Source organism: Pseudophryne corroboree, chromosome 6 (assembly GCF_028390025.1).
Source record: "Pseudophryne corroboree isolate aPseCor3 chromosome 6, aPseCor3.hap2, whole genome shotgun sequence".
Lineage (NCBI taxonomy): Eukaryota > Metazoa > Chordata > Amphibia > Anura > Myobatrachidae > Pseudophryne > Pseudophryne corroboree.
Genome location: NC_086449.1, coordinates 614072901 through 614087608, shown reverse-complemented (window position 1 = coordinate 614087608; position 14708 = coordinate 614072901). Strand labels below are relative to the sequence as shown.

The window sequence follows — 14708 nt, the reverse complement described above, 5'->3', positions numbered from 1 at the left end:
CCAGTAGTGGCAGTGTTACCATGTGTGTGTCAGTGTGACCATTACCCAGTAGCAGCAGTGTTTCCATGTGTGTGTTTTCGCCAAAGTGACCATTACCCACTAGCGGCAGTGTTACTGTGTGTGTGTGCCAATGTGACCATTACCCAGTAGCGGCAGTGTTACCATGTGTGTGCGCCAAAGTGACCTTTACCCAGTAGCGGCAGTGTTACCATGTGTGCGCCAAAGTGACCATTACCCAGTAGCGGCAGTGTTACCATGTGTGCGCCAAAGTGACCATTACCCAGTAGCGGCAGTGTTACCATGTGTGTGCGCCAAAGTGACCTTTACCCAGTAGCGGCAGTGTTACCGTGTGTATGCGCCAATGTGATCATTACCCAGTAGTGGCAGTGTTACCATGTGTGTGTGGAACACGTGAGTGGAAATATTTTGATACTGTACATACCCAGAGACGACTCAGAGGCTGAAGAGGAGCGGTTCACACTAAAGGCCATATCCGAATCACTGTCATACTGGGAACCACTTGGAGAACCAGATGGAGAGAGGACGTTGGACTGTACTGTGCCTGATGGGAGAAAAAAAGATCATGATTATTGCCACAGCGCTGCATAAGGTGAAATGACAAAAAAGTTTATTTTTCATTATTCTGGTAATGAGTTACTTTTAGTATTGTGTATTTTTCGATTATTATCTGTCTTTGCGAATCATATTTCACTACTGTAATATGCTGTACAATTCAGCAAAAAAATAGTTAGGTCCACAGTAGGAAAGCCAATCCCGTGGTCCCGATCACTGCTAACTTGTCCTGGCCCCGGTGACCTATAAAGGACATCATAGGTCACCCAGTTGTACGCCATCTCTCCAGCCCAACCCAAACAGTGCACTGTGCGTTTGAGGGAGGGACTGGGAGTTGGAGCTCCCCTTTTCTTCCATCTGTCATGTTTCTGCAAGCTGATGGCAGAGTCTGAGAGTGACACAGAGTCTGACAGGTGATGTCGGGGTCAGTTTTCAGTGTGTGTGCGCGCGTGGACATTTAATGTCAGCCATACAAAGCCACGTTATCAGTGCTACATGTATACAAATACAGTGCAGAGGAATTTACAGATGGCAGATCCAGTGATGGAAGCTGTCAATACGAGTGATCAGGGACAGAGTGATGCAGGTATGTAATGTATGTGCAGGGGAAATGTATTTATACTCTATTAAACTTCTTTGTCGATTTACCAGCATCCTTGATGAATAAGAATTATCCCAGTTTAATGACTTAAATGGAGTATGTGAATGCTATGAATAAACAGGCCGCGCTGACATATTGGCACTATGTTCCCACACTATCTAGAAACCACAAGCCTCCTCCGCTCGCCTGTAGGAGAGAACATCTGCGCTAAAGAATACATGGCTAACACACTATGCAACATCCCACAAATAAAAAGAACTGTCAGAGTCAGGATGCTCGTTCACACACAGGGCAAGGAGAAGCTGTAAGGTCTTGGGAACAGTGCTCTGTCTCATGGCATCTGTAGCCATGGGACAGGAAATGGTGAAGTCAGAAGCACCCGCACATGACGGGGAGCAGACAGACATGCACATTTCTATACACTATCTATTTTGGAAAATGTTTGCCTTCTGCAGCCGTTCTCTAGTTTGTTTCATATGTCAAATAAACAGAAAGATTTACTGTGAAAACAAATTTCTAACTGCAGAAGCAATGTAATATAAATCATTGCAGGGCATTCTTTTTCTCTGGGGTCACATTTCCCTTTGCTGAGAAAAATAGAACAAAGGCACAAGGGGGGTAGTTCAGACTATATCGCTGCAGTGGCCGCAGTCTAAATTACTTTGTGGAGTGTGCAAGCGCAGCGGCCTCACTGCGCGTGCGCATCCTGGGAGCCTAGTGAGATGCCATCAGCGGCAGGAAGGGGTGGGGGGGTGCAGGGCCTGACAGTGGCCAATGGCGTTAGAACTCCATTGGCGGGGAGCGGTCCGGACAATAGAGGCGTGTCCGGACCACTTGGTGGGCAGGCTGCGCAACGCCACACGCAGCCACTGCGACCCAGAACGTGGCAGGTAGGGAGCTACTCGCCAGGTACAAAAGCATCGCCGCCATGCAATGCTTTTGTACCTGTGTAGGGGCGGCAGGGCCCACAGGCGTGAGCATGGGGGTGTCTGGTGCGCACAGGCACACCCTAATGTTCGGTACCCCCCCGCACGCCACGCCTGCTGCAGTACACCGATGATCGCTGCGGCTCACCTGCTGACTCCTGGATGTCACTGTGTCTGTGCCTCCCCACCCGCGCTGCACCCGTCGCAAGCCGCCCGGTCAGGATTATATTCAGTATCCTGACTCTGAGTCCTGTCACTGCTGTCCGCCTTGCGATGTGACATGATGTCACATCGCGCGCCCTCCCTCCACCCCCACGATCTCCTCCTGCATGCCCGCTCTGTCAATCCTCGTGTGCCTTTACCACAAGCCAATCGGAGGAATCGGAGCCACCGCCGGAGGACACAGTTCAGCAAAGACAGAGTAATTGAGAAAGTAAGGGTCACCACTCACTGACTGCAGCTGATCCTGCTCCAGGGGAAAGAGAGGGGTTGGGCAGGCACGGGGAGTAAAATTATGTCTATATACAGTACATCCATGTTAGTTACCCAACAAATAATAAATAAAAATGAGATCTGTGGGTGCACTCATTAAAAAAAAAAAAGAAGTATTTTATATATATTAATATATATTATATTATATATATTTATATTTCAACGTAGGTGCCGGCATTCACTTGCTGAAAAAATAAACTTGCCCAAGTGCCACCCTGTTAATGCTGGATATATATATTTTTTACAGATGAGCGGGTTCGGATTTACTCGGTTCTTAACGCCAGAACTGTCGCAAGTTATTTTTTTCTGTTTTTTTTTGCTTATTAGCTAACCAAAACACGCGACATCCGTAAGCCAGTAAGTATCAGAGTAAAACCGAACCCGCTCATCTCAGGATTTGCTGTCTACATCACAGGGGAGACCCTCTGTTGGGGAGGGCACTGGAGCAAGACGTATCACGCAGTGGATAACTAGAGTGCCGGGGCAACAACGCATATATATATATATATATATATATATATATACATATACACACATATATATATATAAATATAAACACACACATATATATATATATATATATATATATATATATATATATATATATATACACATATATATATATATATATATATATATATATATATATATATATATATAGATAGATAGATACACACACACGATCGAATCATGTTTAACAGCTACGTGCTATAAATTGCGACTGTACTGCGGGGGGTGCCACACACATGCTGGGAGACCTTGCCCTGAGCTGGGTTGCCCCCAGCATATGAGTAGATGGATGCAGATTTTGCTGTGGAAGCAAGATCTGCGTCCATCTCTGAATAGCCCCCATAGTCTATAGGTAGATGCTAGAACCAAGTTGGGGAATACGTGCACTCAGGAAACTACTGAATGCTTGGCTCAGCTAAAATATATATGTACCCCTTCTTTTCTTCTTAATTTTTCATGAGTGCACCTACAAATCTTATTTTTTTTTTAGATCTCATTCTTTTCTGTGTAACATAACATGAATTCAGCTCATACTATGTGATGTAATGTGAATTCAGCTCATACTGTGTGGCATAATTGAATTCAGCTCATACTGTGTGGCGTAATATGCATTTCGGCTCCTACTGTGTGGCTTAATGTGTATTTCGGCTCCTACTGTGTGGCGTAATGTGTATTTCGGCTCCTACTGTGTGGAGTAATGTGTATTTCGGCTCCTACTGTGTGGCGTAATGTGTATTTTGGCTCCTACTGTGTGGCGTAATGTGTATTTCGGCTCCTACGGTGTGGCGTAATGTGTATTTCGACTCATACGGTGTGGCGTAATGTGTATTTCGGCTCATACGGCGTGGCGTAATGTGAATAAGTGGCACTACTGTCAGTAGCTGGTGAGCATGGGGAGATGTGTGACAAATGCTGGTGTCCTGCGGAGGAGGGGTCTGACGGCATAGAAAAGAGGCAGATGTGGCTCTGATGGCACATGTGTACATTTTAAACTTTACTTGTGTTACATTAAAACTCTAATATTTTCCCCCCTGAATCTCCGTACTTTTCGGAGCGGCCCATTCAAAATCAGCCTGTAGGTGCTGGCGGGTGCAAGGGGCGTGGAGGGGAATGCATATGCACCTAGGCCCACCGCTCTCTAGTTCTGCCACTGGGTCAGGGATAGGTTGGTGAAGTGTAAGCAGCGATAGGGTGCAGCAGCAGCAAGGGCACAGGGTTATGCCGTAGCGGACAGTCAGTACCGGCCGGTGGTCACACCATTCTGTTTCATTTTATTTCTCTGGGGTGTCTTATATCTACTTTATTATTAGGAACTAGGGAGAAATTAGATTAAGCCATGTAATTTTACGGATAGAATGTAAAATAGTGCTAGATACGTCCCTCCTGCGGTGCATCCCCTAATAAAATTAGCTGTGCACGCCTATGGCAGGGCCCGACATGCGGGGCGGACAAGCGCTGTGCCGGGCATCCCCCTGCATGTCAGAGCAACTGATCGTAGATTTGCTAAATTTAGCACATCTACGATCAACTCTGAATTACCCCCAATGTTTAGAGATTATGGGCCAGATGCATCATGGCTTGAAAAGTGATAAAATGGAGAGTGAAAAAGTGCCAGCCAATCAGTTCCTAACTGCCATTTTTCAAACACAGCCTGTGACATGGCAGTTAGGATCTGATTGGCTGGTACTTTTTTCACTCTCCATTGCATCACTTTCCAAGCGATGATGCATCTAGCCCATTATGTGGTAGATGAGCCATCTTAAAAATGTTCATACAAAACTGCATTTTAGGTTGATTTGTATGGGTCTAGCCATTTACTTACTATGGCTAACTCATCTCTGGAGAAGATGTGGGCATGTTAAAAATAGACCATTATTGCATTGCCCTTAAAGGCAGCAATGGTTGAGGAAGGGTTACGTTTTAATACAGAGAGGTCTATTCATGAAGAAGTGAAAAGTGTGGAGAAGTGAGCCAGGGGAGAAGATGTCCATGGCAACCAATCAGCATTGAAGTAACATTTATCATTTGCATACTATACAATTGTACGGAGCATCCGATTGGTTGCCATCTGCAACTTCTCCACAGGCTCACTTCTCCACACTTTTCACTTCTTCATGAATAGACCCCATAATCTGGACAATAATTTGCCATTATTCTCAGAGATAAACACATCTGAGATAATCACACACAAATTAGCAGAAACACTAAATCTAGTTTTAGTCACTTTTTTTTCAGCCCAAAACAGGTTTTCCAAATCTGATGGCCCTAGCCTACCTCATACTGTACGTATTATTTAATGAGAAGTACTGTCACATGCAGGGCTCAGCAGCACTATTAGCAGTGGATATGCTACTAACTGCCCTGTCTTGAAAATCTTGAATCGCTTCTTCCTTTTTATCATTCTCACACCCATATTAAATCCCACAATGTTTAACAAACTGTCTTTTGTACTATAACTCTATGGTATTAGGGGTACATTTACTAAGCAGTGATAAGAGTGGAGAAGTGAGCCAGTGGAGAAGTGCCCATGGCAACCAATCAGCACTAAAGTAACATCTATAATTTGCATACTATAAAATGATACAGAGCTGCTGATTGGTTGATGGGGAAATATGTCCACTGGCTCACTTCTCCGCTCTTATCACTGCTTAGTAAATGTACCCCTTAGAGTTGTATACTTCAACCCCTTCCTTGCTCTTCAACCTTTTATCAAGATCACCCAATACTCCCTTTACTACTGATGAGTTTCTTTTCCATTTTCAAGGTCATTTCCTCAACCACAATAGAAGACATATTGTGCAAACATTTGCAGTGTTTCTGATTCTAGCAACCAAATCCAAGAAGAAACAATTAGACTGTGCCTTACATACACCTTTCACACACTGGTCTCCACTTCACATATACCTTCAAGCATGGAAGCAGACAGGTCCGGCTCCAGGCACGTTCGACCAGAGTGGCTGCGTGGGGCACTGGGTTATTTAATGGTGGCCGGCCATTTCTAATGTGGTGCCAGCCGTCAGCCAATAAGAGCTCATGGATCGGCAGCAGCGGCTCTTGACTGGCTTCCAGACCGCAAGCTTTGATTGGCTCACGAACTGGCTCCATATTTGAGATGGCCACCGCTGGAAATGGGAGACCAGACTGAGGGCAGGAGAGACGCACGCTGCGCTCTCCTCCCCTTCGGATACACAGGGCAGAAGCAGCGGCTGCGAGCAGTACTACTGGGGGCATTATGTGTATCTGCCACTATACTGGGGGCATTATGTGCTCTGTCACTATACTGGAACATTATGTGTAACTGGCACTGTAAGGAGCACTACTGTGGGCATTATGTGTAAGACTGCTAATTGTGTGTGTATGTGTGTGTACAAGGCGGTGTGATAGTATATATTTATAGTTTGATTAACAGAATATAAAACTGCAAGGTCATGCCCACTTTCTCAGGAGCGCACATGCCTTTGACACACTTCAAAATTTCTACCCGAGGCTGCTAGTAGGCATGGAGCCGGCCTGCAAGCAGAGAGAGTTGGACTATTTACCATGCTGCACATCCTATGTTCTCCAAGCGGAATGCAGTCACCATGTTGACACATTCGAAATGCTAGTATGAAACATGTCGACATTTTGCAGGGAGCGGAGGGGCTGCAGATGGAGGAGGGTTAGGGTTAAGTTACGGGACGGTAGTGTTAGCGTTAGGCACTATGTGCAGGGTTAGGGGCATTACTGCCGGAACCACTGCAGGATCAGATGGAAGTCATCATGATATCACCACCAGACCCAAAAGACAGCGCCAGAGTTGCTGTACCCGCCAAAGAAAGTAAGTCACCTCTGGACCACCAGGGATGTTTTATTACCATTCTAATCATGTCAACGTCATTACTGTCAACATGGTTAATATCTACATGCTGATAAATTACGACCATGTTGTCAACATGATAAATGCCGACAAAATATACCACATCCTCTCTCACAAACATTCCCCATGTTTTGAAGTATGCTACCCAGAGTATAAACTCTCTTTTCTGCAGTGTAACATAATTGATCATCCAATTGGATCAGTCTACATATCTCAGCTTGGCTCCCTCATTTCTATATATGGACATTCTCACCACCATCTTTGATTATTTGCATATCCTGATTGATGGATCACATATCCTTCTGATCCCATATTGGCCTCTGATAATGACTTCTACAAGTGGATCAACACTTCCACTCATTGTGAAGGTCACTGATTGTTTTCTTATGACTTTGTTGAGTTTCTGATTTCTTTAATTCTACTTTCCCTTGTACAACTTTCACCTGATTATTTGAAATCTTTCTTCCATCATTTTAACATATTTGTACTCTAAGCCAGTCAAGTCTCATTCCCCTAGAAATCTCAATTCTATTACATTTCAACAATTTTCCACCACTCTAACATTTCCCTCCACACCTTCTACATTCTGTTGGCCTGATCTAGAAGTACCATCTTCAAGCTACTCGCTTTTCCATCACCTAAGGTGTGGCACACCGAGGATAGTTACTGGTTACAAAAACTGATAAAATAAGAACGCCATTGGTGAAAGTCTTGTACCTCTTATTACATCTTCGCGTAGACTTCTCACTCCAATGAAAATACTGCAGACATAATCAAATAAATATAATTCAACTGTAATCACAGGTCAGGTTTTAACCCCTAACATCTGTTACATTTATATCTCTTCTCAACAGTCCATCAGCAATCAGTTATCACTCCCCAACTTCAAGGGCAAGATCCAATATGAAATGGTATGTTCTTCCACAAGCAAAAACCTGCTCCATTGCTTTCCTGCATGGTCTGGCACCTTACCTTTACATTTATATCACAACGAAGATTAACTGTACTCACTACTTAACTGTACTGTACTTCTCCCATATGTACACTATGTTCACTGTCTACTATGCTCATCCAAACCTTAAAATAACAATTGTAATCTCTATCGTGATAAATTCTCATTAAAAAAAAAATACACCTCTGACCCAAATACATACTCAGATTACTACTCCATAACTCTTCTCCCATGACCTGCAAGCTTTGCTTGCCTATACACTCCTCTCACGACCTATTGGATGCTCATTAGTCAGACTTTCTTTCCCAGCATCCGGAGAGGCTACGCTAATATAGTCAACAATTTGATTATTGTTAAATATAACGGCAACCAGTTTGCAAATTTGTTCTTGATCTCTCTTCTATATTATACACAGGTGACCAGTCAAATACAAACACTGCATTCTCTAGTATTCAGGACATTTTCATGTTCTGGAAGTTATTCTACCAATCAAGCCTCTGCATCATTGTTGTTTTCTGGATCTATCATGTATTTTATTTCCTCTATCATTTGGCATACAACAAAGCTCTTCCTCATCTGTATTACTTATTTTGGAAATCTAATAAAGGTCTTTACATTACATTGGGATAATATAGATGGCATCCAAATATACCTATCATTTGTTCACATCTGTGTTGACCCAAGTCACAACAAGCCTCATCTGAGCCAGTATGACATGTGGGTGTGAAAAGGTTTATCACAATAAAACAAGCTGGTCTGACTAAAAACTACTAAAATCCCTCAAAATGGTATCACATACAGCCTAACAACAATCCAGTTCTGCCACCACTAACATTTGGTTCAAGAGGTGACACTATAAAGAAGCCTTCAGTTATTATCCCCTAATTTAATCCATAATGCAATTTCAATCTAATGTATTCATAGTTACCATAAAACAATTATCTGCCTTCACTGTACAATTTATAACCAAGCCAGACACATAAATATGTTAAGAACACAAAGATAGCATTAAATACAGCTTAATATGACAAAAATAATCACAATAAAAAAGGATAAATGTACATAGGCTACATAAAATACAAATGCAAAACCGTATCATTTAAAATTAAAGGAATATGAACAGAGATAGCCATAAACATGGATTATAAAAGGTGTATAAAATGAATGAATTGTGCTGTGAAGAATCAAAGCCTGTGACAGTTAGGCATATCTGCAAAAACACTCCTTTCCTACGTGACATAAAAAAGACTTCTGATTCAATGCAAGCTGAAAAAGTTGGTACAGCATCATGGTTGAAGTCGTAAAATCCACATTGTTCGTGTTCATTCAAACACCCTGCATCTAATCAGTGAGGAGAGCATATTTACATTTTTTATGAGCAAAATTTTAGACATAATGTATCGCTGCAGCTAGAGTAGCGATACATCATGTATAAAAGTTGACCCTTAAAAATAAAAATATGCCACCCTCACTGATTAGTTGCAGGGTGCTCGAATGAACACTAATTGTTAAAATTCTTTCAATCACATTATCATCATATCGACATGTTTGGGTTCAACCATGCGTTGATTGTCTAAATTTTAACTCTGGAAACCCATACCGAACCCAACCTGGGTCATTACTTGCAATCAATGACGGGTTACAAGACTTACTGGCTGCATCGACTTTCCCTGAAAACAGACATTTTTAGGCAATGTTATCAAATTTCTAGAGTTTCCCTAAAATATTCCACTCAATCAGCAACCCTTTACATAGCTCACACCTAAAGTATTCCACCAAATTAGCAACCCTTTACATACTGTAGCTCACACCTAAAATATTCCACCAAATCAGCAACCCTTTATATAGCTCACACCTAAAATATTCCACTAAATCAGCAACCCTTCACATAGCTCACAGCTAAAATATTCCACCAAATCAGCAACCCTTCACATAGCTCACACCTAAAGTATTCCACCAAATCAGCAACCCTATACATAGCTCACACCTAAAGTATTCCACCAAATCAGCAACCCTATACATAGCTCACACCTAAAGTATTCCACCAAATCAGCAACCCTATACATAGCTCACACCTAAAGTATTCCACCAAATCAGCAACCCTTCACACAGCTCACACCTAAAATATTCCACCAAATCAGAAACCCTTTACATTGCTCACACCTAAAGTATTCCACCAAATCAGCAACCCTTTACATTGCTTGTGCAAAACCTAAACTTATTTATTTTCAACACTCAAACAACCTACTGACCCCTAAATCAACACTGCAGTGTCACTGGATCCTATAACCCTACTAATCACTTTGTTATTGCTTGGGAAACTATGCAGTTGCTGGCATCGAACCTCCTGCATCAGATTCTTATTTCCCTATAAAGTGTATGTATTGGCAATTATGCTGTATAATAACACAGCATGTAATTCTGATATTAATCCAGTCTTGTTTGATTGTTGTGTTTGTTACCAATGGCAAACATTTACAGAAGAGGCTTATGCTTATACATTAATAATAATAATAAATTACACAGCATAATTATATTATAGTTTAATCAACTGCTGCGTAAAGCTATAAAAGAAAGCTATAAATAATAAGTTGAAACAGAACAAACAACAGTGTACAAAAGTCTAAAAACATTAGGCCCTTTGCTTGGCTACATATGTATTGCTTTTTATAGGTTTTGTAAACCTGGAATGACACTAATACTCCTTTCACATCGCACAAATAACCCGGTATCGACCCGGCATATTGCCGGGTCTACACGGGTCAGCGTGCGGAGTGAAAGCGCCATAGCTGAAATCCCGAGTCATCTTACCCGGCAATTCGACCCAGAAATAAAGCAATGTTATTCCCGGGTTGAATACCGGGGTCAATGGCAGTGTAAATGGCCTCCCGGGTCGATGCAACCCGGGACCCTTTCACTACAACAGGGAAAGGTGGCGCAGAGATTATTTCATCTCTCAACGCCACCTCCATTGCCAGCTCCACCTACCCCCTTCCCACCCACTGTTATGGCAACCCACCCGGCCTATTGCCGGGTCGGGGAAGCCAGCAGCAGCTTCCAATGCCGGATCCCACCCGGGAAGGACCCGCTTCCAATTCCCGGGTGGGATCCGGAATTGGCGGTGTGAAAGGGGTAGTAGAGTCTAACACGCTGTTAGCTGCAGTGGTGCAAAATGCAGTAAATGAAGAGGTAGGAAGTTGGAGGAAGACTGACACAGTACATACCCTGGTTCACAAATTCAATTTCATAAACAACTTTCTACTTACCCATAATTCTCAGTTGGTTGACAATCCCATGGATGGAAAAGAACACCCAGAGTGGCTGTGAGGAGTCCACACATATCAGCATCCCACGACTGTTTCCGTTTATACCATGGTGAATCTCCCCGCTGGGCATAAATGAAAAGCTGTGGATATCCCCATTACTCATTGTGAACAAGCCTTGATGTACAACCCAGTATTCCTTCCTGTCTAATAGGTAGTCTGGGTTAGATGGCAGATCAAAGGTTCGTAATGTGCTTGGATCACAGGAGGTGATGCCAAATGACAACGAGCCATAGTAAGGCAATGGCAAATGACCGGTTTCTATAAACAGGGTCTCACCAATGTGTACTGGCCGATCAGTGAACACTAGCGTCCTGTTGCTCTCCTGCCAGTTAGTGTAAGCCACTGTTCGATCAGGTGAAAGGGTAATGTCAGCACCACGAGTGGGGTGAAAGTGAAGCTCCATGTCCAGTAAGGTTGGCATGCCTTGTGCACGCTGCCGCCTGTTTGAGCAACAAGGTATGGTATGGTTATCTGTTGGTGGTGGTGGCACTCTGCTCAAGTTCAAGTTAGCAATTTTTGCCACCACCTGGTTGTTCTCTAGTTCATTATTGTTGAAGTTTGCGGAATCATGGCTACTTTGTGGCAAGCAGGTGCTCAGTCGGGGATTGCTCAATCGTCCAGGAGGCATAGTCTCTGCAAACATGCTATCTGTAGGAGCAAATGAAACAAATTTAAACATATATGAGCACCGGTGAAAGTGTTTTGGGTAATGGTTTCTGTCATGATAGCAAGAATTAGGGTTAACGTGGGATTTAGCAAAACTGCACTAAAAAATACATTTCATCTAGGAAACCACTTAAATATCATCTGTCATTGTCAAACAGTGGAGGAAGACATTTTGTATTCTGAACTCCAAATCAGGAAAACAGTCTACCTATTAAAAAAGGAATCAGTGCCTCAAGAATCTTTAGGTGCCCCAGTGAGGTGACAGGGTCCTAGTGAACTGGGGCATTCTTATACAAATTGTTTAGCCTACAAAATGGCTGTCTCCTCTGCATATATGAAACAGTTGCTTTTTAAAACCTCCTCCTTCAGGCCATAACCTCTGCTTTCCTTACTCTGCCAATTCTGATAGGCTCTGCCAACAACCTCTGCAATCCAGCTGTAGATGAACTATAACTCACAGCATGCTGCTGGAGCATCACCAGTTGCCTACTTTGGCTTAGAACATCAGTAGATAAAGCCAGGGATTGAAAACACAATACAGTAGTGTGATAAATGAGTAGGTGTCAAATGCTCTGCAGCTGCCTCATGTCAGAGATGGGAGTTGTGAAACCTCTCTTTCAGGCCTGAAGCTACAACAGTTTTTTGTAATAAACAAATAGTACAAGACCTCACTTTAGATTCAAACTTCTAGAAATGCGTATTAACACTCAAGGACCTGATAATATCTTAAACATTGCTGAGAATATGACTTCATACGTTTAGCTTGGAAACACTGGAAAGCAGGGGTCTTGAATATTAAGTGTTCATTTGCTCTTTTCTTAAATGTGGAATTAATGCAGATAACACTTGCAATTCGGATCAGAATAAGGGAGAATGCCCTGTGTATTGTACATGAGCCATTAGAGCAGTCTCTGCATTAAATATTCATTTTTCGTTTGCTTGTTTTGGGGCTTCAAGCTTTGCCCTTAATAGTGACTACACACTACCATGCCATACAGACACTTAGGGGGTGCGTCAAGATTTGAATTCCCCCCCCCAATCTCCAGCCTAAAGTAACGGTAGATAGAGGAGCGATATTCAAATGGTCACTGTACCCCAGTACAGTCTGTTTAGGCGCGCAAAGCACCTAAACCCGACTAAACTGATGGGAGCGATCGTGAAAAGACCCGTTTAGGCGGCCAAACGGGTCTCTTTATGCGCATTTCAGTTTGCTACTTCCGAGGGTAGCGAGCTGAAATGAAGTTGACGTGTCCGTCTGCAGCAACATTAGAATAGCTGCGGGCGGGCGCGATCGCGGGAGGGAGCAGGGGAGAACATTTGAATCCAGCCCTTTGTGAACAGAGAGCTAAAGCAACATCTATAAGGAAAGAGGTCAACACGGGCAAAAATAGATCATTAGGTCCAAAAAGAAATGGACATTTGGAAGTTTTACGATTGGTAATAAGGCTGCTGATTTGATATGGATGGTGATTTGTGCGGATTATCACTGATTCAATGCACAGCAATTGTCATTTGTTTTTTGGTTTTCAATTTGAAATTTTTAAAGTACAATGAGCCAATTTGTCACTATTTATTACAGTTATGTCTATGTAAGGAGAAGTAGTAAAAGGTCTTCAACACCCTTTTTCCTCCTTTTTCTTTAGGACCATTTAAGGCAAGGCGTTTGCTCCCAGTGTTTACAAAGTCCGCTGTCCTTTTATAAGAAGGAGAAAGAAACTGTGATAGGAAATCCTAAACAGATACTAATCTAATAATGTTATAATAAATGCAGGGACTGAGTTTAGAAAAATACAGAGTATTTGTACTGTTAAAGTAAAGAAAAAAAAAAAGAATACAAATCAAATGCTATTCTTTGTTCCCGGAAAGTTGCGCACAACTAGAAATCCTTCTGTATGAAGAAACAGAGGAGTCACAGTATCTGTCTTATGGTGTTTACAGCCCGTGAAAGATCGGTGAAATCCTATGAACTTTGATACCCAAAGCTCTGTTCTTTTTCAAAATCTTCTTTCAAACACTGACTACTTACTTTTTACCTTTTCTTCTTGGTTACTAACTCTAAACCAAATCCGTGTTTACTGAAAAAGTTTTTTCTATTCACTAATGGAGTCACGGTTGATAGAAAAAGATCAACAATACGCAATGGGCAGAACGGACAGAGTAATGGTTAGCATTACTGCCTCACAGCACTGCGGTTGTTGGTTCAATTCCCACCACGGACTGAACGGTGTGGAGTTTGTATATTCTCCCCGTTCTAGCGTGGGTTTCCTCCTGGTACTCTAGTTTCCTCCTACAATCCAAAAATAGTGTGTGTGTATGTGTACGTGTGGTAAGAAACATGGCTTTTAAGCTCCACTGGTGCAGGGACCGATGTGCATTGGCAAATACTGCATACCCTCCAACTGTACCTTTTTAGCAGGTACAGTGCCTTTTTTTTATGGTCTGTACCGATTTTTGGCTCTCCAACCTTTCATAGGAAAAGGAGCATGGCCACACCCCCAATACCCGCAGCCGCGCCCCCTTTTCTAATTTGTACCGATTTTTAGGTGTAAAATGTTGGAGGGTATGATACTGTATTCTCTGTAAAGTGCTGCGGAATATGTGTGCGCTATATAAATAACTGGTAATAATAATTTACAGCACTAAATGATGAGACAGAAATATTAAAGCATTCCAAAACTATTTTTTCTAATATGATTTTTGCCTAATAAAATAGGAGGTATTCACTTATATGCATCATTGAAATGTTTATTTTTTTTAGAGTTATATGTCCACTAGGTGGCACAGTTACTATGGTTTGAGGATGCCT

The 14708-nt window shown here is 42.5% G+C and overlaps 1 protein-coding gene across 4 annotated transcripts in view; it reads right to left on the bottom strand.

The window, feature by feature from the left end:
* NEURL1B (neuralized E3 ubiquitin protein ligase 1B) overlaps window positions 1–14708 on the bottom strand; it is a 751932-nt gene that overhangs the window by 4431 nt on the left and 732793 nt on the right. For all 4 annotated transcript variants that reach the window (XM_063928070.1, XM_063928071.1, XM_063928072.1 and 1 more), the window contains 2 exons: window positions 11177–11884; window positions 443–562 (listed from right to left, as the gene is read on the bottom strand). In XM_063928070.1, the coding sequence (XP_063784140.1) occupies window positions 443–562; window positions 11177–11884 (828 nt within the window). The remainder of the gene's footprint in view (window positions 1–442; window positions 563–11176; window positions 11885–14708) is intronic.